This window comes from Caretta caretta, chromosome 7, assembly GCF_965140235.1.
Source record: "Caretta caretta isolate rCarCar2 chromosome 7, rCarCar1.hap1, whole genome shotgun sequence".
NCBI classification, from domain to species: Eukaryota; Metazoa; Chordata; order Testudines; family Cheloniidae; genus Caretta; species Caretta caretta.
In genome coordinates this window covers 95627642-95652060 of record NC_134212.1, presented here as the reverse complement: position 1 = coordinate 95652060, position 24419 = coordinate 95627642, and the positions used below count along the sequence as shown (strand labels likewise).

The 24419-nt window shown below is 42.0% G+C and overlaps 1 protein-coding gene across 10 annotated transcripts in view; it reads left to right on the top strand.

Moving 5' to 3' along the window:
• The window catches only part of BLNK (B cell linker), a 141689-nt gene that overhangs the window by 52850 nt on the left and 64420 nt on the right, over nt 1-24419 (top strand). For 2 of the 10 annotated variants that reach the window (XM_048857126.2, XM_048857125.2), the window contains exon 1: nt 19217-19317. The exons of 6 other annotated variants lie outside the window; for them this stretch is intronic. Coding sequence is in view for 2 of the 4 variants with exons in the window: in XM_048857120.2 (XP_048713077.1) it covers nt 19739-19785 (47 nt within the window). In the remaining 2 variants the exon portion in view is untranslated. Of the gene's footprint in view, nt 1-19216; nt 19318-19480; nt 19786-24419 lie in introns of those variants that run through there. 2 more of the 10 variants (XM_048857120.2, XM_048857124.2) reach the window with 2 other exon arrangements.

Below are 24419 nucleotides of genomic sequence, written 5' to 3'. Positions count from 1 at the left end.
CACAACTACTCCTCATTCTTTTTGCTGATACAGACTAACAGGGCTACCACTCTGAAACCAGTAAAAAAAAGCAATCCTCTTTTGCTTTTGTGTAACAGTACAATAGTTAATGTACAATATTAGATGTTTGTGCTCTGGTGGGGGGAGATCTATATTAACCGCTTCATTTCTGACTTTTTAAGCTCAGGAATGAGAGGAGGAGGACAACAATGACGACGCCTGGACATAAATAATGCTGGGTGATGAAGTATCTGTGGGGAGAGTGAGAAATATCAAGGGTATGAAGGGAATGGAATAGTTGTGGGTGAAGCTGGAAGGATGAGCAGTGCATGGGAGGTGCTGGAAGTGGAGGCATGCTTCTAGAAGAGAAGCAGCAAAGTGACTGGGGAAGGACCTAGTAGCAGCTGCCGACAGACAGTAGCTCCGTGTAGCATTCAGTCACCTGGGGGAATAACAGCAGAATGAGCTCAGGACAGCTGGCCCTGCACATACTGCAGGGAAGTCAGGGAGCTGCTGTGCAGCCATCTGATATGGCCACTTGCCCTTGACATACCATTTTAATGGCACATTAGAATTAGAGAGCTAAAACTGAAGAGACCAAACATCCACAAGTCAGCAACCCATAAAATCATTAAACATACCATATATATATTACCATATATATATATATATAGAAAGAGAGAGAGTTTTACCCCAGCTAGGGATAGAATTCACATCACCCCATGCAAATGAGCACCACTCTAATAGCACTGTCCCAGTAAGCAGCACCACAGCACCAATTCATAATTCTTCCTTTCCAGGACCAACTCAAATGTGAAGAGACAAGAAATCACAAGGATACCAGCTGTTGTGTTGGTATCATGGTACCTGTACATGTGAGGTGTTATACATTTGATTCAGAGTCCTATCTCTGGTTTCAGAGTAGTAGCCGTGTTCGTCTGTATTCGCAAAAAGAAAAGGAGGACTTGTGGAACCTTAGCTCAAATGCATCCGACGAAGTGAGCTGTAGCTCACGAAAGCTCATGCTCAAATAAATTGGTTAGTCTCTAAGGTGCCACAAGTCCTCTAGTCCTATCTCTGGGGGTCCTGTGGGGAAAAATACTATGTGATCATGTAACTACAGACTGCATCATAATGCATAAGCATAAGGCAACTGGATTACGGTTGCACAGACATTTCCTAACTTTTGAGTGTCTGACTTTGCAACCTTAACATTCTTTTTATGTTTTTTTTAATATAAAAGATTCTTATATGTTGAGAACTCTTGAAATGTTACAATATTGTAATGCCAGAATGTGATGCTATTTTTATTTTAAATCATTTTTTAAAAATAAATTTTGTGCTTAGGATAAGTGTTGGTTTCAAATTCCTGAATATTTTCAATAGACTAGATATGGCTAAGGCAGCAGCAGTACGAGCTTCCCCACAGTATGGTGAAACTTGGACCTGGTGGACCCAACTGTCAGAGTGAAAAGGCAATTCATTCTCTCTGCCAGTTGAATCCTTGGTCTCTGTTGAAGCTGTCATTAGAAATGCAAATTGAACAGCTTTGCTCAAAGCTAGTTTGAAAAAATTGAAACTTTTAGTTTCAAACCTCCTAAGTCTGATCTCTTCAGCCCTACTAACTTTTTTCTGTTTCCATTAGTAAGAAATTCTGGGGGTAAGATTTAATGTATTTTTACAGGTCACCATGACATTCTTACTGTTTTGTATTCTCCCTGTTCTTTTATTTTTGCCAAGCCCTTGTCAGTCTTCTGTATCAGTTTCCTATATTATTCTCAGTGGAATTTTAACCCTTAGTTTTTCCTTTATGTTTCTAATGTCTCATTTCTTCAAGGCAGCTGTTACCACAGCCTCTATCATTTCTCCTATTTGGTTCCTTAATGTCCACTTTCACAGCTTTTTATTATTTCTGTAAGTTGACTCAGAACACTGGAAATGATCTAAAAATATCTTCTCACATGAACATCTCAATGCAGCTTTGATATCAATCAGGTCATTAGCTAGTTTCCAGATTTGTCAGATATAATTAGCCAAATTTATCAGTTATTCTCATCCATCCCTGACCCATCTGATTTCAACAGTAATATCTGGGGAACTATTAGGATCTCTGGCATATCCATAAACTTGCTTTAGTGAATAGATAATGCTCTTCAGGACCATAGAACTAACAGAATTATTTGTATTTCCTGAAATAGCCACATTAATGATTATGTAAGTTGCTTTTAAAATATTTATTCATTGAATAATCGCCTCTTTTTCTGGTTACATGTTGCCCACAAATAGATTGCAATTTTCTCAAATGCATTCACTACTTGAAATTAGTTTCTGAATAACCTCTGCAACTAAATATTGCTCTATATTTATTTATTTTCTCAATTTAGAACTATAAAAAAGCACAAACACATAAGCTCTGAGTGCCCTTGCCAAGTATTTTAAAATTACAGATCAAATTGAAATTTCAATCTGCTCACCCATTCTACTAAACAGGAGATCTAAGTTCATATGACAATGCACCAATACATTAGCCAGTGCTTCACTCTCTCCTCATTCTCCTCAGGGGTCAGGTGAAATAATTGGTCCTACACCATGCCCTGAACATCAACAAATCCAGCCTGTTTCAGACCAGGGGCAAGAGAGCATTCCAGAGCTCCAGGACCCTTACTGAGAATGTCCTGTCGGCAACTGCAAGTCTATTATATCCAGGCCAGGGGATGTAACATCAGTGCCTCAGCTAATCACAAGTGTGGCAGTGAATAGTGGGAAACAGATGGTCTTTCAGGTAGACTGGTTCCAGGCCGTTTAGACCTCTGCAGGTCAAAATCAACACCTCAAAAATCTATCCAGACTCTACTAGATATCGTGCAGCACAGCTGTCATGTGTTTCATACAGAACCCCTACTTACGAAGCAGGTAATCCCATCCGTGAACAGATTTATGATGTTGCCCTTCATGAGCAATTCTGAAGAGCATTTGGACACATAGATCATAAGGTATAATTATGTTCCTTAGCTGGACAGGCATCTGTCTTAGAATCAGTTATGAATTTGACACAGTCAGTGCCACCAGAACATTCAACAATATTCATTTGCAATTCAAGGAACTTCCCTACCATCAAACTCATCTACATAAATGTTTGCAGAAAATGAACACTCCCTCGCTGAGCTGGTATGCCATGCCCTGCTGGACACTCTGAAGTGATTTCATTTTCACTACAGACAAAGATTCATGGAAAAGATTTGGTGCTATGGGCCTGTATTTAGGGCAAAGAGTTTCTGCAGACCAACATTTCTTCAGAAGCTCATGATGTGAGTTTCTTTTAAAGCATAAAAAGGGAAATATACCTGTGAATACAGTACTGAAAGTTAACTGGCAGACTAAGTGTGAGGCTAAAGCTGGACGGAAATGTTTTGGCGCCCACAGCCCCTGGGGAAAAAGCACTTTAAAAACTAAGTTTCCTATAGTGTGTTCTCTAAAACTACTCCCATGCTTGTTTTATTACTTGTTAAATAATGTGAACATTTTAGAACTCACAGACGTTATACCAGAAATACACAAATGTTCTACAGTTAATATTAATAGTACAATAGTTACTGGAATCTCGTTTTCAGTATACAACTTCTGCCTGGCAACAGAGCCCATTCTATTGTTAATATTGTGTCAGTAAGAAATAGGGTAGCTTAAAAATTATTGGTTTCAGAGTAGCAGCCGTGTTAGTCTGTATTCGCAAAAAGAAAAGGAGTACTTGTGGCACCTTAGAGACTAACCAATTTATTTGAGCATAAGCTTTCGTGAGCTGCTCACGAAAGCTTATGCTCAAATAAATTGGTTAGTCTCTAAGGTGCCACAAGTACTCCTTTTCTTTTTAAAAATTATTACATCCTAAAATTCCTGTCAGATCCCCACAACATGAAATAATAGGAGGAAATTTTAATTGCCAGTATCCATGCTGTAGCATTCTGTGAATAAATCAGATGTTTCCCAGATACCACCATGACAGCCATTTTACAAATATATAGACAAATAGTAATCACTAGGGCTGTCAATCCAGAAACTCTCCTTAGCTCTACTACTTACTTAGATTCTAAACTCTTTGGGCAAAACTCTTTGGTCCATTGTTTTTCATGGTGCTTAGGATAATGGAGTCCAGGTCCAGTGGGGCTCCTAGATGCTATGGCAATATAATTGAAATATTCAGTCAATAAATAATAAAATTTACTCTCAAATTTTTCAATTTAAAAATATTTGGGAACCTGTCAAATCTGGATAGTGTTCCTTTAAAATGTAGACTTTCATAAACTTCTTCTTCCTCAACTCCACCCCTACCCGCAATGGGCTGCCTTTTTATTTTAAATCAACAGGGGAGGGGAGAAACAAACTGCTATTTTAAAAAAGAGTCTTTACTATTAAATGTAAATTTGTTCTTTTCCTACTGTCCCCCTAGAGTATAAAGTTACAAGCTTTTATGTCCTCAAACATACCAAATAACAGTTTCAAATGCTGTACCTCAACAATAAATGCTGCACAGGAGGGAACATAAAAAATAATAAGCAACTCTAATAAAGCAATGTACTCCTATTAAATAGCTATGGTTTTGTAGTTTTAACTCAAAGTTACCAATTGAGTAAACATACATAATATCTGCAAAATTCACAAAATCTGCAATCTTAGGTAACAGATAAATATCATGGCTGTAGTTATAATTCTGAGCTGTTGTTCTCCAGAGATGAGTGTCTTATGGTAAGCTAATTATCTTGCATCTTATCTAAGTCATAACCAAGTTGATGAAGCATCTTCACTTATATAATTACCTATAGTTTTTACTTTGGTATTCTAACACTTGATGTGACTTTTCTTTTCCTAGAACCTCTCCTCTCCTAACACACCCACCTGGCTATTTCACAGCCATCACCCTTTCCACCAAAGAAGACTTTCTGGCTCTTTCCTTGCCACTCCCTAATGCTGCTACTAAATGACATGGTTAGGCCATTTCATGTAACTGAGGAGCAGGAAAGGAGCAGGATGAGAAAGCAAAAGTTAGGAAGTGAGACAGGCTTAAGACAACTAGTAATTGCCTATTCCTAAACACTGAGATGGTCTGGGCTGCTCTCCTTTGCCTAGGCTGCCAATGGCCTCCAGGGGTCATTGCAGCAGCTGGGGATTATCAGAGCATATACCAGAACAAAGCAACGTTCCAGCCACACATGCTTTCTCTGGCCATTCCAGAGGACTTGTCCACACAGAGACATAGAGCACAGGCAAGCCTGCTGTAACTAAGTGGGCCAGGCTACCACACACAAAAAGTCTGTACTGCACTTTGACATACTGCTCTTCGCAGTACATCAAAGGGCACTATGGACCTTAGAGCATGGTAGCAGGGTCCACATGACCAGTTAGCATGCAGTAGGCTAGTACACTGTAGATTTGCACCCTAGTTTTCTGGGCACTAAAGGTGTATCTACACTGGGGCTGGAAGGTTTAATTTCCAGCTTGAGTAGATATACTCATGCTAGCTCTGACAGAGCTACTGTGCTAAAAATAAAAAAGTGTAGGCACAGTGGCACGAGCACAGGATGAGCCGGCTGCCTAAGGTCATACTTACAGTCTCAGATAGGATCATACTTCGGACAGTTAGCCCCTCTCCCGTTGCTTGTGCTGCCACAGCTACACTTCTATTTTTAGCACACTAGCTCAGTCAGAGCTGGTGCAGGTATATTGATTCAAGCTGTAAATTACACCTCTAGCTCCAGTATAGACATACGCTAAGTCTCCATGCAGATGAGACCAGAGTCTAGGGCAAAGAGAAGGGAGTGTAAGAGTCATTGGCTTTCCACCTGCTTTGCCCTGCTTGACTCATAAAGAAGAGAGAGCAGTATCTGGTCCATTATGTATGTAAACAACATTTGTACCATGCAAAATATTTCATATCTTAGGACATCCCTTCCTTTCTGAAACCTGCAGAACTAACATCTTTGTCTGGCTCCTTTTTGTGGCCATGTCAGCACTGTAGAGGACACCTATTCAAATAATGAAAAGGTTTAGGGCTGAACTGTGACTGGCTCTTGGGTGGGCACTCAAGAGAAGGAAGATTCTAAGGAGCTCTCCTCCATCCATCCCCACTCTCTATGTCCTGCACTAGGGTCACTCACAATCACTCTCCCTGCAGTTGGCCAAGTCTCCCATGGTGCACTAACTACTTAGAAGGGGACAGGGAGGAGGCGGGGCACAAGCAATGCTGCCTTGGTGCAGAGAGAGGAGCAGCACTCAGACACTCTTCTCAACTGTGCTCCAGGCGGGCGGGTGCCTCTCGTTGGCACAATCACGCCTGAACTCTCCCTCTGGGAGGAGTGGTTCCACATGGCCCCCACATGGCCCCGTATGGCCCCAAACGTTTAAAGTTCAGCATTTGAACATACAGCAACAGTTTAGTCAAACTTTCTTTTTTATTGAGATGAGCTGATGATAGTAAAACTAAAAAGCAGAAGTATAACTGTAGACAGTGGGTTTTGTTCTCAGGGGAAATAAAACACATTGCCTGTGCAGGTGTTAAAATGAGTTTGTTCCAGTATGAGAAACTCAACCTGCATTAGTGTTGTAATGATAGTGCCTAAATACAGAAGGCTTGTTCTTTCTGTATTGAAGCTAGAGATGGACCCCAATTCCTATCAGATTTTATTTTAGATACTAAAAATAGATCCACCTTCCCCTAGTCTTGCTATTTGCCTGCTACTTACCACACTTTGAATGAGATATTCACTGTGCAAAGTGGTAACCAATTTGGGCTTTTACAACAACTAATGCCAGTCTCCAAGATTCTTCCAAAGATAATACAGAGTTGCAGTACTGTGGCATAGAGCAATTCGACCCACAGAGATGAGATACATTGTGTGAAAAAGAACACACTTAACGAAGAATTCATTTAATTTTATTTGGCACAGAAAAATGTGATGTAAACGAAAAAGGCCTATCTTCTCTAGGGCTGATGATTGAGAAGTCACTGTACTTCTTACTCATACTTCTTTCTGTGCTAGAAGTTAGTGTTTTCCAGTTTAAAACATGCCACTTAGGGTTTGTATACATGGTGAGTTAGTGTGTGGCAAGCCAGGGGGTGAATCTACAGTGCACCAGCTTGCTGCATACTAACTTGCCATGTGGACAATGCTACAGCGCAGTAAAAGTCTAAGCCACACTGCAGGAAATAGTGATGTCTCTCAGGAAACATACTAATGGACTCAGGCTGAGTCATGTGACCTATATACAATCCTTTTGGGTGTTGGCTGGAAGAGCTTTGTTGCTCTCCATTCAGCAGTTCCTAGAGAAGAAGCCAAACAAAAACTCCTTGCCAAGCAAAAAAATTATGAAGCACTCCTTAAAAGTAAAATCGTCATCATCTTCTGTTTTGGCACAGGAGGGGGAAGTTCGCTAATAATCAAAATATACCACAAAACAGATTGTGCATTAAATCAATTTTAAAACTCTCTCTGGTAGCACAGTTACACCTTTAGTGTGGGCAGGGCATAGTATAGCTAACACATTTTTTGAAAATCATTTTCGCAAGTAGGCAAAAACTGATTCTTGAATATTTCTGAAAACCATTTTAGCCCCAATATGCTCTGTTGATGTTGGGAATAAAACTGCACTAACTGAAATCAATTTTAAAAGGGGGGTTTCTAGCATGGTGAAGAAAGAGAATGCCAGGTTCCAACTATGAAATAATATTCTAATCATCTACTCCCAACCAAGAGTATAAAGTAACTATAAAGTAACACTAGAGAGTAAATAAGAGCATTAAATGCAATGTGTAAATTAGTTTCTTCCTGAAACAGAGCAGTGCGTGATTTCTTGGTATTCTCTATGGCAGTACTGTCAACTCCATGCTTTCAGAAATCACAATACTGGCTTAAAAATCATGAGATTTTTCAAAGTATTAAATCTGGAGTTCTTTTTATTTATCTTCTAGTTTCTAAACTTTTAGGGTATGCTTGGTTCATATTTTACAATGAAAAGTGAGACTCTCACCTTATAATATCACTCCAGGAGCCAGGGCTTTAAGAAAAACACCAAATACTGTGAGACTCATGAGAGTTAGCAATACTCATTTGTTTATATTAATCTGGATCACAATAATTTATACTATTGTGTATCACTGCAGAGCTACTCATGAAAATGAAGTGAAGGTCCTAACATACAAAACCAAGGTATTGGTTAATTTAGGGAGTTTTATTTTACAATGTATTGACAAAGCAGCAAAATGTATTACTACTGAATAAGAAACCTTGTTTATGAACTGTGCATTGTAAAGTATTATTAACTTCAATGGAAAGCAAAGGAAATGAAATACACATCCAGTGTAGACGGTCAGATACAAACGTAGAATCAAGGAAATTCTTAAATCTTAATTTATCCTCTTGTGCCTGATACTAATCGGCATCTGAAATTTATCTGGGGCAGATTCCGTATGACTATGGATTCAAAAGATGACCTAATAAAATACAGGGTAGTGATAGTGCTTGAATGAGAATGTCATCAGAACCACACGAATACCACAAAGGTTCATAGATGTGCAAAAAAGTAGAGATACAAAGCAAGAAAATAGAGTCTACAAAGACAATTTATCAAAAGGGGTAAAGCAATCTCAAGAATGTGACTTGTAAAAAAAAAAATAATAATAATGCACAAGCAGCCATCCTAGTGCATTGATGACACAGCAAACAAAACACAAAGCAAAACCTGCACTGTTTGTGAAATGAGACATGACAATAGCAAATGCCCAGCATATGACACCATCCACAGAAACTTGTGACAAATCACTGTGCCAAGGCGTTGCATCTTCTATGTCTATCATATCAATGCAAAACAGCAGCCACGGAGGTGGTTTTGTTGTTTCTATTACCACGAATATAACAAAACAGCAATTCTGGAAAGAGACCAAGGCCATATCTAAACTACAGATGCTACAGCGCTGTAGCTATGCCACCGAAGTGCCATAGCACAGACACTTCCGACAGTGATGGAAGGGGATTTTCTGTTGCTGTAGGTTACACTCCTCCCCAAGTGGTGATGGTCGGTCAACAGAAGCATTCTTCCTTCAACCTACCCACATCTACACCAGGCATTATGGAAGTATAGCTATGGCAATCAGAGTGTGAATTTTTCACACCCCTGAGCAACATAGTTATGTCAACCTAAATTTTAAGCGTAGACTGGGCCTTAATGCCAAATAGATGAGCATCAGTAAGTGCATTAGGCTGAAAAATCTTCCTCTTCATCATGCAATACAGAGAAGTAAAACCACAGTCACTCAAAACCAAGAGTCAGAGTAGCAGCCGTGTTAGTCTGTATTCGCAAAAAGAAAAGGAGTACTTGTGGCACCTTAGAGACTAACCATTTTTTACCTTCAGTCCTTTTGGTACGATGTCCGTCTGTTTGCATTTGGAAAGGAAGATGTCGTCTGTCTGTATCTGTACAAGTTTTTTCATGAAGTTGATAGATTTCCACTCCATACGGCTAAATGCAGTGGTTAGTCTCTAAGGTGCCACAAGTACTCCTTTTCTTTTTACAAAACCAAGAACAAACTATACGATGCCACTATCCTCACACACAGTGCGAGTTACAGGCTGGCACCAAAGAAAAGCAACAGGTTAGAATTTCTGTGCAAATCACACAGGACAGGAGCCATTTCTGCTGTTAAACATAAGTGACTACATGAGTCTAGTGACACTACAGCCTGATTCTCGATGGCCCCTTTACCCCTTCTGGCAGTATAATAGGACCATAAAGTGGTTCTGCATTTAATTAATTTACAACCCCTTTAAGTCCTCTTTACACCATCTAAGTCATGTACAAGGGCTTTGATTTCCAGTATAGCACTGATACAGTAAGCCCACATGCAAAGGAAATTGGTTCATAAGAACATATAATCTAAAGAGGCATCCCGGAGAATGGTATACTAGACCACTATAATGATGTTTCTCAAGGGTTATGAAGCCGAGAAATAGACAAGACTGTTCAGCAGGTTCAACATCAGCCCTCTCCTGAGAGATACTGCATGCCCTCCATTCTCATTGATTTCCACTCTACCAGATGTGATACAAGTGATGCCAGCAAGACTGGGCTCGGAGCAGTCCTACCAAGGAGGAAGATCGTGTGGCATGCTCCTTATCTCCCCAATAGAATGGGATTTGCACCAATTGAGGCAACATGAATTCCAACTGCATTTTCATGTGAAAAATCCAATCAGCATGTTCAAAGAAGAGAAAATATCCAAGTGGAAATCAAGCATAAATTGTTGGAGAGTTTTCAGGAAGTTACAGTTGTCAGCACTAAAAGACCTTCAGTTCATGATAATGAGATTGCCACCACCACCTAGATGTGCACCTACACAAAGAGTTATATCTTGGCAGATTCTTATCCAAAGCAGCCATAGCTAGACAAAAACTACAAAAGAAAATAGATACAGCATCAACCAAGCCCACAAAGCACAAAGAGTGCAAAGAGCCCTTTAGCAAACATTATAGGGCAAAGGCTAACAACTATTAAGACCTGGTTGTTTTGCCCCGGAAAATACTGGAACTATGGAGGTGAGCTTAGTGTACAGGATATCATCATTGTGAGCATAGTGGCAGCATGAGACTTCCAGCATATAACATCCTTGGTATTTCTATACATTATAGGATAGATGACAATTTCCTACCTCAAACAGTGTTGCAGCCAACACAGGGGAATTCTTTATTAGGCCTTCTCCGAACAGATAAAGAGGAACTGATCAAAGAACGAAAAATTAATGATAGTTTAGGTACAAGTGATCATGATTTGATCCCATTTATAATGAGCAAGCAGAATGAAATGCAGAACAGTAATATATATATACTTGGTGCTTTTATAGGGCCAATTTCACAAAGCTGAAAATAATTATGAGCCAAATCAATTGAGAGGAAGAATTTAATCAGAAAAATGTTCATGATAATTGAGAAATTATTTAAGAACACCTTACTAGATGCCCAAAAAAAACAAAATCCCATAAATGAGGATGAAGGCAATGCTGGTTAAAAAAACTGACCTCGTTTAGAGGAGAAGAGAAGGCAGCTATAAAAAAAGTAAAAAATAATATATAACAAATGGAAGAAAGGGAAAATTAATAGTAATGAATTTAAATCAAAAAGAAAAGGAGTACTTGTGGCACCTTAGAGACTAACCAATTTATTTGAGCATAAGCTTTCGTGAGCTACAGCTCACTTCATTGGATGCATACTGTGGAAAGTGTAGAAGATCTTTTTATATACACACAAAGCATGAAAAAATACCTCCTCCCACCCCACTCTCCTGCTGGTAATAGCTTATCTAAAGTGATCACCCTCCTTACAATGTGTATGATAATCAAGTTGGGCCATTTCCAGCACAAATCCAGGTTTTCTCACCCCCCAAACCCCCCTCGCCCACACACAAACCCACTCTCCTGCTGGTAATAGCTTATCTAAAGTGACCACTCTCCTTACAATGTGTATGATAATCAAGGTGGGCCATTTCCAGCACAAATCCAGGGTTTAACAAGAACGTCGGGGGGGGGGGGGGGAGGGGAGGAAAAAACAAGGGGAAATAGGTTACCTTGCATAATGACTTAGCCACTCCCAGTCTCTATTCAAGCCTAAGTTAATTGTATCAAATTTGCAAATGAATTCCAATTCAACAGTTTCTCGCTGGAGTCTGGATTTGAAGTTTTTTTGTTGTAATATCACAACTTTCAGGTCTGTAATCGCGTGGCCAGAGAGACTGAAGTGTTCTCCGACTGGTTTATGAATGTTATAATTCTTGACATCTGATTTGCGTCCATTTATTCTTTTACGTAGAGACTGTCCAGTTTGACCAATGTACATGGCAGAGGGGCATTGCTGGCACATGATGGCATATATCACATTGGTGGATGTGCAGGTGAACGAGCCTCTGATAGTGTGGCTGATGTGATTAAGCCCTATGATGGTGTCCCCTGAATAGATATGTGGGCACAGTTGGCAACGGGCTTTGTTGCAAGGATAGGTTCCTGGGTTAGTGGTTCTGTTGTGTGGTATGTGGTTGCTGGTGAGTATTTGCTTCAGGTTGGGGGGCTGTCTGTAGGCAAGGGCTGGCCTGTCTCCCAAGATCTGTGAGAGTGATGGGTCGTCCTTCAGGATAGGCTGTAGATCCTTGATGATGCATTGGAGAGGTTTTAGTTGGGGTCTGATGGTGATGGCTAGTGGCATTCTGTTATTTTCTTTGTTGGGCCTGTCCTGTAGTAGGTGACCACAGTATTCTTGCCAGCAAGTTAAAGAAGTATGGGCTGGATGAATGGACTATAAGGTGGATAGAAAGCTGGCTAGATTGTCGGGCTCAACGGGTAGTGATCAATGGCTCCATGTCTAGTTGGCAGCCGGTATCAAGTGGAGTGCTCCAAGGGTCGGTCCTGGGGCCGGTTTTGTTCAATATCTTCATAAATGATCTGGAGGATGGTGTGGATTGCACCCTCAGCAAGTTTGCAGATGACACTAAACTGGGAGGAGAGGTAGATACACTGGAGGGTAGGGATAGGAAACAGAGGGACCTAGACAAATTGGAGGATTGGGCCAAAAGAAATCTGATGAGGTTTTAGTTTGGGGGCTGAAGGTGACGGCTAGTGGCATTCTGTTATTTTCTTTGTTAGCCCTGTCCTGTAGTAGGAGACTTCTAGGAACTCTTCTGGCTCTATCAATCTGTTTCTTCACTTCCGCAGGTGGGCACTGTAGTTGTAAGAATGCTTGATAGAGATCTTGTAGGTGTTTGTCTCTGTCTGAGGGGTTGGAGCAAATGCGGTTGTATCGCAGAGCCTGGCTGTAGACGATGGATCGTGTGGTGTGGTCAGGGTGCAAGCTGGAGGCATGTAGGTAGGAATAGCGGTCAGTAGGTTTCCGGTATAGGGTGGTGTTTATGTGACCATCGTTTATTAGCACTGTAGTGTCCAGGAAGTGGATCTCTTGTGTGGACTGGACCAGGCTGAGGTTGATGGTGGGATGGAAATTGTTGAAATCATGGTGGAATTCCTCAAGGGCTTCTGTTCCATGGGTCCAGATGATGAAGATGTCATCAATATAGCGCAAGTAAAGTAGGGGCATTAGGGGACGAGAGCTGAGGAAGCGTTGTTCTAAGTCAGCCATAAAAATGTTGGCATACTATGGGGCCATGCGGGTACCCATAGCAGTGCCACTGACCTGAAGGTATACATTGTCCCCAAATGTAAAATAGTTATGGGTAAGGACAAAGTCACAATGTTCAGCCACTAGGTTAGCCGTGACATTATCGGGGATAGTGTTCTTGACGGCTTGTAGTCCATCTTTGTGTGGAATATTGGTGTAGAGGGTTTCTACATCCATAGTGTCCAGGATGGTGTTTTCAGGAAGATCACCGATGGATTGTAGTTTCCTCAGGAAGTCAGTGGTGTCTCGAGTGCTGGGAGTGCTGGTGGCGTAGGGCCTGAGGAGGGAGTCTACATAGCCAGACAATCCTGCTGTCAGGGTGCCAATACCTGAGATGATGGGGCGCCCAGGATTTCCAGGTTTATGGATCTTGGGTAGTAGATAGAATATCCCAGGTCGGGGTTCCAGGGGTGTGTCTGTGCGGATTTGATCTTGTGCTTTTTCAGGGAGTTTCTTGAGCAAATGCTATAGTTTCTTGTGGTAACTCTCAGTGGGATCAGAGGGTAATGGCTTGTAGAAAGTGGTGTTGGAGAGCTGCTGAGCAGCCTCTTGTTCATATTCCGACCTATTCATGATGACAACAGCACCTCCTTTGTCAGCCTTTTTGATTATGATGTCAGAATTGTTTCTGAGGCTGTGGATGGCATTGTGTTCCGCACGGCTGAGGTTATGGGGCAAGTGATGCTGCTTTTCCACAATTTCAGCCCGTGCACATCGGCAGAAGCACTCTGTAGAAGTCCAGTCTGCTGTTTCGACCTTCAGGAGGAGTCCATCTAGAATCCTTCTTTTTGTAGTGTTGGTAGGGAGGTCTCTGTGGATTAGTATGTTGTTCAGAGGTATGTTGGAAATATTCCTTGAGTCGGAGATGTCGAAAATAGGATTCTAGGTCACCACAGAACTGTATCATGTTCGTGGGGGTGGAGGAGCAGAAGGAGAGGCCCCGAGATAGGACAGCTGCTTCTGGTGGGATGAGAGTGTAGTTGGATAGGTTAACAATATTGCTGGGTGGGTTGAGGGAACCATTGCTGTGGCCCCTTGTGGCATGTAGTAGTTTAGAAAGTTTAGTGTCCTTTTTCTTTTGTAGAGAAGCAAAGTGTGTGTTGTAAATGGCTTGTCTAGTTTTAGTAAAGTCCAGCCACGAGGAAGTTTGTGTGGAAGGTTGGTTTTTTATGAGAGTATCCATTTTTGAGAGCTCATTCTTAATCTTTCCCTGTTTGCTGTAGAGGATGTTGATCAGGTGATTCCGCAGTTTCTTTGACAACAAAAAAACTTCAAATCCAGACTCCAGCGAGAAACTGTTGAATTGGAATTCATTTGCAAATTTGATACAATTAACTTAGGCTTGAATAGAGACTGGGAGTGGCTAAATCATTATGCAAGATAACCTATTTCCCCTTGTTTTTTCAACCCCCCCCCCCCCCCCGACGTTCTTGTTAAACCCTGGATTTGTGCTGGAAATGGCCCACCTTGATTATCATACACATTGTAAGGAGAGTGATCACTTTAGATAAGCTATTACCAGCAGGAGAGTGGGGTGGGAGGAGGTATTTTTTCATGCTTTGTGTGTATATAAAAAGATCTTCTACACTTTCCACAGTATGCATCCGATGAAGTGAGCTGTAGCTCACGGAAGCTTATGCTCAAATAAATTGGTTAGTCTCTAAGGTGCCACAAGTACTCCTTTTCTTTTTGCGAATACAGACTAACACGGCTGTTACTCTGAAACCTGAATTTAAATCAGAAGTTAGGAAGTATAGAAAATCAATAAGGGAAACAAAGGGACACAGGGAGAATTAAAGACGATAAGAAGGAGGTTCTTAAACATAAAGAACACTGACAATGGTATTGGTCCGTTACTTGATGTAAATAGTAGAATTATCAATAATAATGAAAAAACGCAGAGTTGTTCAATAAATATTTCTGTCCTGTATTTGGGGAAAACAGCAGATGATGCAATTTCATCATATGGCGATAACATATTTCATCATATGGCGATTTCCAGTTCACTAATGTTCTCTAGAGGATGGTAAACAGAAGATATAGAGTTAGACATTTTAAAATCAGCAGGTCCAGAGAACTTGCGTCCAAGAGTTTTAAAAGAGGTGGCTGAGGAGCTCTTTGAACCAGTAATGTTGATTTTCGATAAGTCTTGAAACACTGGGGAAGTTCCAGAAGATTGGAAGAACACTAATGTTCTGCCAATTTTTTAAAAGGGTAAACAGTATGACCTGAATAATTATAGGCCTGTCCACCTGAATAATTATAGGCCTGTCCACCTGAAATCAATTCCAGGCAAGATAATGGAGTGTCTGATACAGGACTTGATTAATAAAGAATTAAAGGAGGGTAATGTAATTAATGCAAATCAAATGGGTTTATGGAAAATAGATCCTATCTAACTTGATTTTTTATGAGATTACAAGTTTGGTAAATAATAGTGTAGATGTAATATACTTAGACCTCTGTACGGTGTTTGGCTTGGTAATGCATGACATTTTGATTAAAAAGCTAGAACAACATAAAATTAACATGGTACACATTAAATGGATTAAGAGCTGGCTAACTGCTAGATCTCAAAATGTGACTGTAAACAGGGAATCATCATCATCATCAAGTGAGTGTGTTTCCAGTAGAGACTCATAGGCATTGTACACTACTTAACATTTTTATCAAAGACCTTGAAGAAAAACATATAATCATCACTGATGAAGTCTGCAAGTTACGCAAAATTGGGAGAATGGTAAACAATGAAGAGGACAGGTCACTGAATCAGAGTGATTTAGATCACTTGGTAAATGGGTGCAAGCAAACTCTATGTGTTGTAATATGGCTAAACTTAAGTGTATAAATCTAGGAACAAAGAATGTAGGCCATACTTACAGGATGGGGGATTCTACCCTTGAAAGCAGTGATTCTAAAAGGAATCTGGGGGTCATGGTGGATAATCTGACCATGAGCTCCCAATGCAACGCTGTGGCCAAAAGGGCTAATGGGATCCTGGGATACATAAACGGGAATCTCAGGTAGAAGGAGAGAGGTTATTTTACCTCTTTATTTGGCACTGGTGCGACTGCTGCTGGAATACTGAGTCTAGCTCTGGTGCCCACAATTCAAGAAGGATGTTGATAAATTGGAGAGGCTTTAGCAAAGAGCCAAGAAAATGATTAATGGATTAGAAAATACCCCTTATGGTGATAGACTCAAAAAGCTCAATTTAATTTAAAATAGAGAAGATTAAGAGGTGAATTGATTACAGTCTGTAAGTATCTACATGGGGAATAAATATTTAATAATGGGCTCTTCAATCTAACAGAGAAAGGTATAACATGATCCAATGGATTGAAGTTGTAGCCGGACAAATTCAGACTGGAAATAAGGCATAAATTTGTAACATTGAGAGTAATTAACCATTGGACCAATTTACCAACTGTCATGATGGATTCTCCATCACTGACAATTTTTAAATCAAGACTGAATGTTTTTGTAAAAGATCTGCTCTAGGAATTATTTTGGGGAAGTTGTATGGCCTGTTCTACTCAGGAGATCAGACTAGGTGATCCCTTCTGGGGTTGGAATCTATGAATCATATATATAGGCAAACCAATCATTGCATCCAAGGCTACGCAAAGAGTCACTCTCACAGACATACCAAAGCAACACTAAGATAGACCAGCCTGGGTCTTGCATTGGAGTAACCCTGTTTATGCATGATAAAGAAGCAAGAGGTTTTGTTTGTTTGTTGTTTACCTAGAAATATCAGGAATATCAAGTTGAGCCTTCCCTGGTTTTGTTGGAGAAGCTTTTGGGAGGGTGAAGGGCATCCTCAGAATATTAATTAAGATCTCTCCCACCTCCATAGACGGGATGGGGAGGCCGGATCTTTAATACAAATGATAAGCTCTTTGGGGCAGAGATGGTCTCTCTTTGTTCTGTGTTTGTACAGCACCTAGTGCAATGGAGTCCCCATGCATGATTAGAGCTCCGACCTATGCGCCTTGGTAATACAAATAATAAAAATAATTTAAAAGCCAATAGGCTAGTCTACAGAAGTAGTACTGATGTAATTAAAGGTGTGATGTTGCATCAATTCAATTAATCCAGCGCAACTTTGTGTCTGACCACTACAGGTATATCTACCCGCGGAGACCATAGTGACCCAGCTCTGTCAGCATAGCCCTATAGTGTAGACACAGCCTACACTGATGGAAGGAATTTTTCTGTCAGTGTAGGAAAACTGCCTCAACATAGCTGCATCTGCACCAGGGCTTTTGTCAGCATAGCTATGTCAATCAAGGGGATGGTTTTTTCACAGCCCTTACCTATGTAGCTATGCCAATGTAATTTTTCAGTGTAGCCAAGCCTGAAACAGGCTAACTCTGGTTTACAGAGGTTTATCCTGCTCCATCTGGTTTAAGAGTTCTAAATCAGGGTTTCCTCAGTTTAATTAAATCAGTGCAACATCCCACCTCTAGTTAAATAGTCGCAACTTCTCCCACGCCAGATCACCTCTTCCCCCCAACACTCGTTAGGTATTGAAATGGTGTTTTAAATAGTTTGACTCAGGTCTGCATCTGAAACTAAGGTCCACCTAAGTGAAAATGGGACACCACACAGGGCTAGCCCAAGTCTCCCCTCCCCCTTCCCCCATCCTATGCAGGGCTGGCATTGCTGCTTGCCCAAGCCCCCCCTTGCACAGAGCTGGTAGCGCTGAGCATCTCCCCTCCCAGCTCCCTGGGTATGGCTGGCCTCAGCCCCTTGCCCAAGCCCACATAAGGCTGGCCCAAGCCGCTTGTCCCAGCCTCCTCGCCCCACCCCCGATCCCCACTCCACACAGGGCTGGCCCAAGAAGGCTGGTATTGCCACTTACCCCCTTGAATGTTCCCCTGCACCCTGGGGGGGGGAGGGGCATGCCTCACTTTTTTAGCAAAACTGGGCATTTGTCCTGTTTGGTTTTGCCAGCTGATCATCAGTTGGCAAGAGAAAACAGGACAAATGCCCAGTTTTGCCCAAAAACTGAGATGTCCAGGTAGGATGACCAGATAGCAAGTGTGAAAAAAATTGGGAGAGGGGGTGAGGGGTAATAGGCACCTATATAAGAAAAAGCCCCAAATATCGGGACTGTCCCTCTAAAATCAGGACATCTGGTCACCCTACATCCAGAATAGGGCTTAAAAATGGGACTGTCCTGGCCAAAACGGGACATATGGCCACCCAACCCCTGAGAGACGTAGTTAAACTGACCTAACCCCTGATGTAGACGCTGCTAGGTTAATAGAAGTCGTCTTCCATTGACCTAGCTACCACCTGTCAAGGGGGTGGATTTACTACAGTAATGGAACAATCCCTATGTTGCTGTAGCAAGTGTGTCTGCTGCAGCACCCCAGCCGTGCCACTGTAGAGCTTGTAATGTAGACATACCTTTGGGAAAGGTTTCAGAGTAGCAGCCATGTTAGTCTGTATCCGTAAAAAGAACAGGACTCCTGGCACCTTAGAGACCAACAAATTTATTAGAGCATAAGCTTTCGTGAAGTACAGCTGTAGCTCACGAAAGCTTATGCTCTAATAAATTTGTTGGTCTCTAAGGTGCCACAAGTCCTCCTTTGGGAAAGGGAATTTCAGGGAAACTGTTTAATTTCCAGTCGCTTGCCTCTAGTCCTCAGTCACCTGAGAGTCTTCCAGGGTAGACAACACTTTCCTTCCCATTATACCCCATAGTAAGATCCTCCCCACTCCTCTGAGCTTTTAACAGCCACGTTGCTGCAATCAGTCCTCACAGGGCTGCCCCAACTCTGAATTCCATTGTTCCTCTGTGGTGGTGTTGACACTGAGCCTTGTTTTGGAATGGAATGGAGTTGTGAAACACCCATTTAACACTTAGCAGCTGCAGGCTACTCGGGAAACATCACCACCTTAACCTGAAAGGGGGGGAACAGTTGCAGACATATCTCTCTGGCTGTTTGGAGTAGAGTCCAAAGGAAGCTACAATGATGCCAAACCGAAGCAGCAGCATATGCATAATTTGTCACTGAGCAGGATCGTCCCTTCCGATAGCTCGCCTGCACTTTTCTGCGACCAGGAAGTGGCCAGCATGGGGCAGAGAGCAGGCGTCTGTGGTGTAAGTGTTATATTTTCCAGTCATGCCATCTGATTAAAACACCAGCTGCATGTAAGACACAAAGAGGAAGTAATAGAGAGAGACTTGAGACACATTCAATTTCAGGGGAATTTGCACGCCCTATAGGTGTCGGTCATCACATTTGCATAACATTCGGGAGTCAAAGCAAGTCGCCTGGCTGGCTGTGTGTGTCACATGATGAACTAGAAACATGAAACTCAAATATGTGCTCAGGCAAGTTTTCAGGTCTCCTAATAAATTAGTATTCTCCTTCCCACAACGTAGAAACCAGGTAGAGATAACCCGTGGGATTCTATCTCAGGTCAACTGCTCGGTATAGCGCTCCTTCTTACGAACATAAAAACCAGCACGTGTTCTCGTTAAATGATCACTAATTTACCTGATACTATCAACACGGAACATGGACAAGTTCAGTAAGATCACTGAGCCAGCTGGTCAGAAGCTAAGGTACGATTTTTTTTTCCTTTTACATTTCGTTTGTTATGATTCACTCTGTTCCTTTAGTGCTGTGCCCGGTCAGAAGACAGACTGGGTTTGGAAATGAGAAATGCACACTGTTCTAGATTCTGTTAATACAGGACTATGCAATTCCAACAGTACCTGTTGGGTCGAATGCACCTGCCATCACTGAGGCTAAAATGCTGACAACTAAAAAGGAGTACAACCGATAAAGTGAAGTGTATGAAGGGAAGTTTAGATATAAAACAAAAGCATTTTCTTCCTCGGTAAAATTAAAATCTATTTCAGCATTCTGCAGGCACAAGAAGTTAAGCAGAATATTGAGTATAAACGAGGGTCATTATCTGTATACATCGCTGCAAAAAGAGTCAATAAAATAAACACAAAACAATCATGTGAATCACACTCAGAGACAACTCAACTGCTTTCACAGCAGACACTGTCCGTGCTACTTTTATTCCCTGTGAAAAAGCAAACTGCTATATTTTTGTTTTAAAGGTTTTGTTTAAAAAATCATTAATTCACCATGAGCCTTAAACACATTAGTAACATTTGATCAGGAGTTTGTTTATGCACAATAGATTTTGTATTAAGAGGACTCTCCTGTTTAACTTCTTTGGTATCTCCAAATCTTCAAAAGGGACAGTGTTGTGTAGATAAACAGGAAGCATAAAACATTCTGAAAATAGCACACTTTTAAGTACAGGGTGTTGGGGAAGAAGTAGGACTAGACTATTACAAGGTAGTATTTTTAGGGTGACTGGATAGCTCAGGATTTGTACACTGGAAATAGCATCTAGAGACAGGCGGGAAATAGTTTTCCCATCCCATGAACATTTTTGAAATTTCAAAACATTTTCCTGTTCTGCATCAGGACAGAACCAAAACCTTTTGAATTTTTTTCATTTAAAATGGGGAAGAGAGAATAAGAGACCCCCAGAATAGCCAATAGCCTGATGGTTGCTAGGGCACTCATCTTTTACTCATGTGGGGGAGTCAGGTTCAAGTCTCTGACATCCCAGGTGAGTGCACTAGCCCCAAGTTAGAGTTAGCCTCTCTCTGACCCTATGAATATTTAGGTATTGAAACAAAGTGGAACAGTTCCAAGAAGAGGCATTAAGCGAGACTCACCCACCAATAGCCTGGTGGTTAGGAGTCTCACCTCGGAGATAGGAGACGCAGGTTTAAGTCCCTGCTCTGAATTAGGCAGTGCCCTAACCAGGTATTAGCTATCCTGGGGATGTCTGTCTCTCTTTCTTGAGAAGCTTTTGTTGAAACTCAGACGTTTCTATGAAAACTTTTGGTTTTGACTAACTGGTATTTTCAGACAAAAAACATGATGTTGAAAAATTTCTTAATGAACTACAATGGAGTCTTAAGCTTTTAAACCAGCTGTTTGATTACAGCCCAATTTGCTAACTCCTGCTCCCCATTCTGTTGGTGGAAGAGCTGGTGAGCCTAACAGAAGAGGACACAGGCTATATCATCACTGCCAAAAAAGGAATGTTTTTACATGGAGATAGCCAGGTTAAGATAGCTATCACAATGTAAAATCCTGGTGGAGACAAGGCATAAGAGTTTTTACTCCCGAGCAGTTAGACAAGGCCATCTCCAGGTGGGGGGATAGCATTGACCTCAACTAGTTATGCTGAGCTAAAAATTAGCTGTGCCGTGTCGCCACAAGTGAGCTGTAGCTCACGAAAGCTCATGCTCAAATAAATTGGTTAGTCTCTAAGGTGCCACAAGTACTCCTTTTCTTTTTGCGAATACAGACTAACACGGCTGTTCCTCTGAAAACTGCAAATTAGCTATCTCAATGTAAAAACCAATTTTTTGCAGTAAAGACATAATCATAGAGGTTCCCACACACACCATTACATAAGATTAAAGTAGAATTTCCTTCAAACACTAGAAGGAGGTGCCAGCTGCCATGCTAACCTGGGCATGATGGCAAGTTAATTATTTATGTATCTATTGAAAGCCCATTATGTCAGGAAGAGATGTCATTTCCTCCCTACTGTAGCTTCAGCCAGGCTGGCTCAGCTTCTGTTTCTCTCTCTTCAGCATGTCTTGTTTTAATGATGTCCTAGCATAGATAGTGGAAGGAGACTCGGCTCCCTTCTGATACCTCACAGTATTAAGGCTGCTTCTTCTCCCCTCCGCCTCCTTATGGCCCGTACATGTCTGACCAAAACCCTAACTCAAGGAACTTAAGCATATATCCAGGGTCGTCCTTACCCATACGCAAAGTACGCAAAATTTTCTGGTGCCCTACGCAGCTGCGTGCTGCTCCAGCCCCTGCCTCTTCCCCATGGCCCCCACCACTGCTCCGCCCCAGCACCGCCTCTTCCTACCCCTGCTCCGCCCCAACCCAGTCCAGCCCCCACTCCACCCCTTCCCCAAAGCCTCCGCCCGGTCCCTGCCTCTTCCCAGCCCTGCTCCGCCCCAGCCTCACCCCACTCCACCCCTTCCCCTGAGGACAGCAGCAGGGGTTGGGCACCCTGTACTCATCGGGTAGCAGTAAGTGCAGCAACCTGGCCCCAGCACACTCCATGCCGCCAGTGAGTGCTGCGGGGCGGTTCCCCCCGCCCCCCAAGCCCCAAGGCTGGGAGCCAGGGGAGCAGAGCACAGTGGGCTGGGGCCGGGTCACTCCACTTCCCGCCACCCTGTGAGTGCGGGGTCGGGCCCACCCTGCACTCACCGGGCAGCAGGAAGTGGAGTGACCCGGCTCCAACCCACTCCGCGCCACTGGCTCATGCTGGGGTGCCATTTCCCCCCCGTCCCCCTAGCCTGCTCCTGCCCCTTCCCCCCACCCCCCTGTCTCCACGGAGGCCTGGGGCCACACACACTCTCCGCAGGGGGGCTGCATAGGGCACCAAAATGGCTAGGGACGGCCCTGCATATATCTACCGTTAAGCATGTGAGTAGTCCCATTCTAAATGCCCATGCTTAAAGTACCTTGTTGGATATGGGTCCAGATATTTGACCATATGTTTTAATAAAACTTCAGGCTTTGCTAATTTTTTAGCAATGGTTGCTATAACTGCATTGCCGGCTTAGAAAGAGAAACCTGCCCAGATTTAAGAGGGATGCCACAAGCACAACAAAGGATGAACATAATGGAGCTGCAGCCATTGCCTCACCCAAGAGTAGTCAATTATTTTTTGTCAGGGTCCAAATTTCTTGGTCAAGGTCCAGACTTCAGAGAAAGTCTGTGGTGTGATTATTTTTCACACCACAGTAACAATAATGATAATAATAAGTAAATAAAAAGATTTTGTGATCCATACAAAAGCATCTGGCGGTCCAGATTTATCCTGCAGTTCACCTATTGACTACCTCTGGCCTAGGGTGACCAGATAGCAAATGAGAAAAATCGGGAGGGGGTCAGGGTTAATAAGTGCCTAAATAAGAAAAAGCCCCAAATATCAGGACTATCCCTATACAATCAGAACATCTGGTCATCCTATTCTGGCCTCACCCTTTGACATAATCATCCATTTACCTATTTTGTCACCAGCTCATACTACCTGGTATTATCCCTGGTGTGTTGGCAATACAGTTGATTATATAGTAGGATCTCTCCTTGTTTCTCCTTTGGAAAAAATATTTTCCCCAGCATTTGCACTGAATGTTACACTGGGGAGATATTTGCATTTGAAGTCTAAGCTTTCTTCATGTGCCAATGATTGCAGAGACAAAAAAATCCTACAGAAACAAAAAGAAAAGGAGTACTTGTGGCACCTTAGAGACTAACCAATTTATTTGAGCATGAGCTTTCGTGAGCTACAGCATCCGATGAAGTGAGTACTCCTTTTCTTTTTGTGAATACAGACTGACATGGCTATTACTCTGAAACCTGTCATTATACAGAAACAAAGTTCCACTTGTGTAATTATAGTCCATTTTCTAAGGCAGTTTTCTTAAGAGTTAATTCAATAGCTGCAAGAATCCAAGTGCCTTTAGTGCTGTACCAGCATTTGTTTGTGCCTAAAGCTTCAAGCTTACGAATGCAAGTCTGAAAGGTTTGATTTTGTGAACTGGGTTTGATAAATATCAACATGAGGTTATCAGCTTCTTGCCAGTGGTGTATTTTTTATTATATCTGATGTATCTCTTTGTTGAAATCATTGCATCAGCATCTCTGGGCCTGTATTTTTAGCTCACTCATCTCCTTCACTTATCTGGGTAAGGGGGAACTAAGGGAGAGTCACCACGTCTCTTCACCCGGCATGTTGTAGAATTGGACATGGTGCTTGCAACTGTGAGAGTCATTCACTTTGTCGTCTGTTTCATATCATTTGGGTCTGAATGCAGACACTTCGTAGAATTCTACCTTTATTATTTTTATAAAGTGTATTGTGGATGCATGGGATTATACTTTGATAAACTGTCTGTATTTATTGTCATTGTCTGAGTTGCCAGGAAATCTTGGACTCCAGAGAGACTGAGAGTTTTTGTCAGGAGAGGAATGAATTATGTAGCATAGACAAAGGATCCGATATTTTTTACAGCAGCATTTCCCAAAGCATGGGGCACCAAAGACCAGCTGGAGGGACATGGAACAGTATCCGTGCAAGTGTCCACATGCTGCCCAGCTAATATGGTGGGTAGTGCATCCG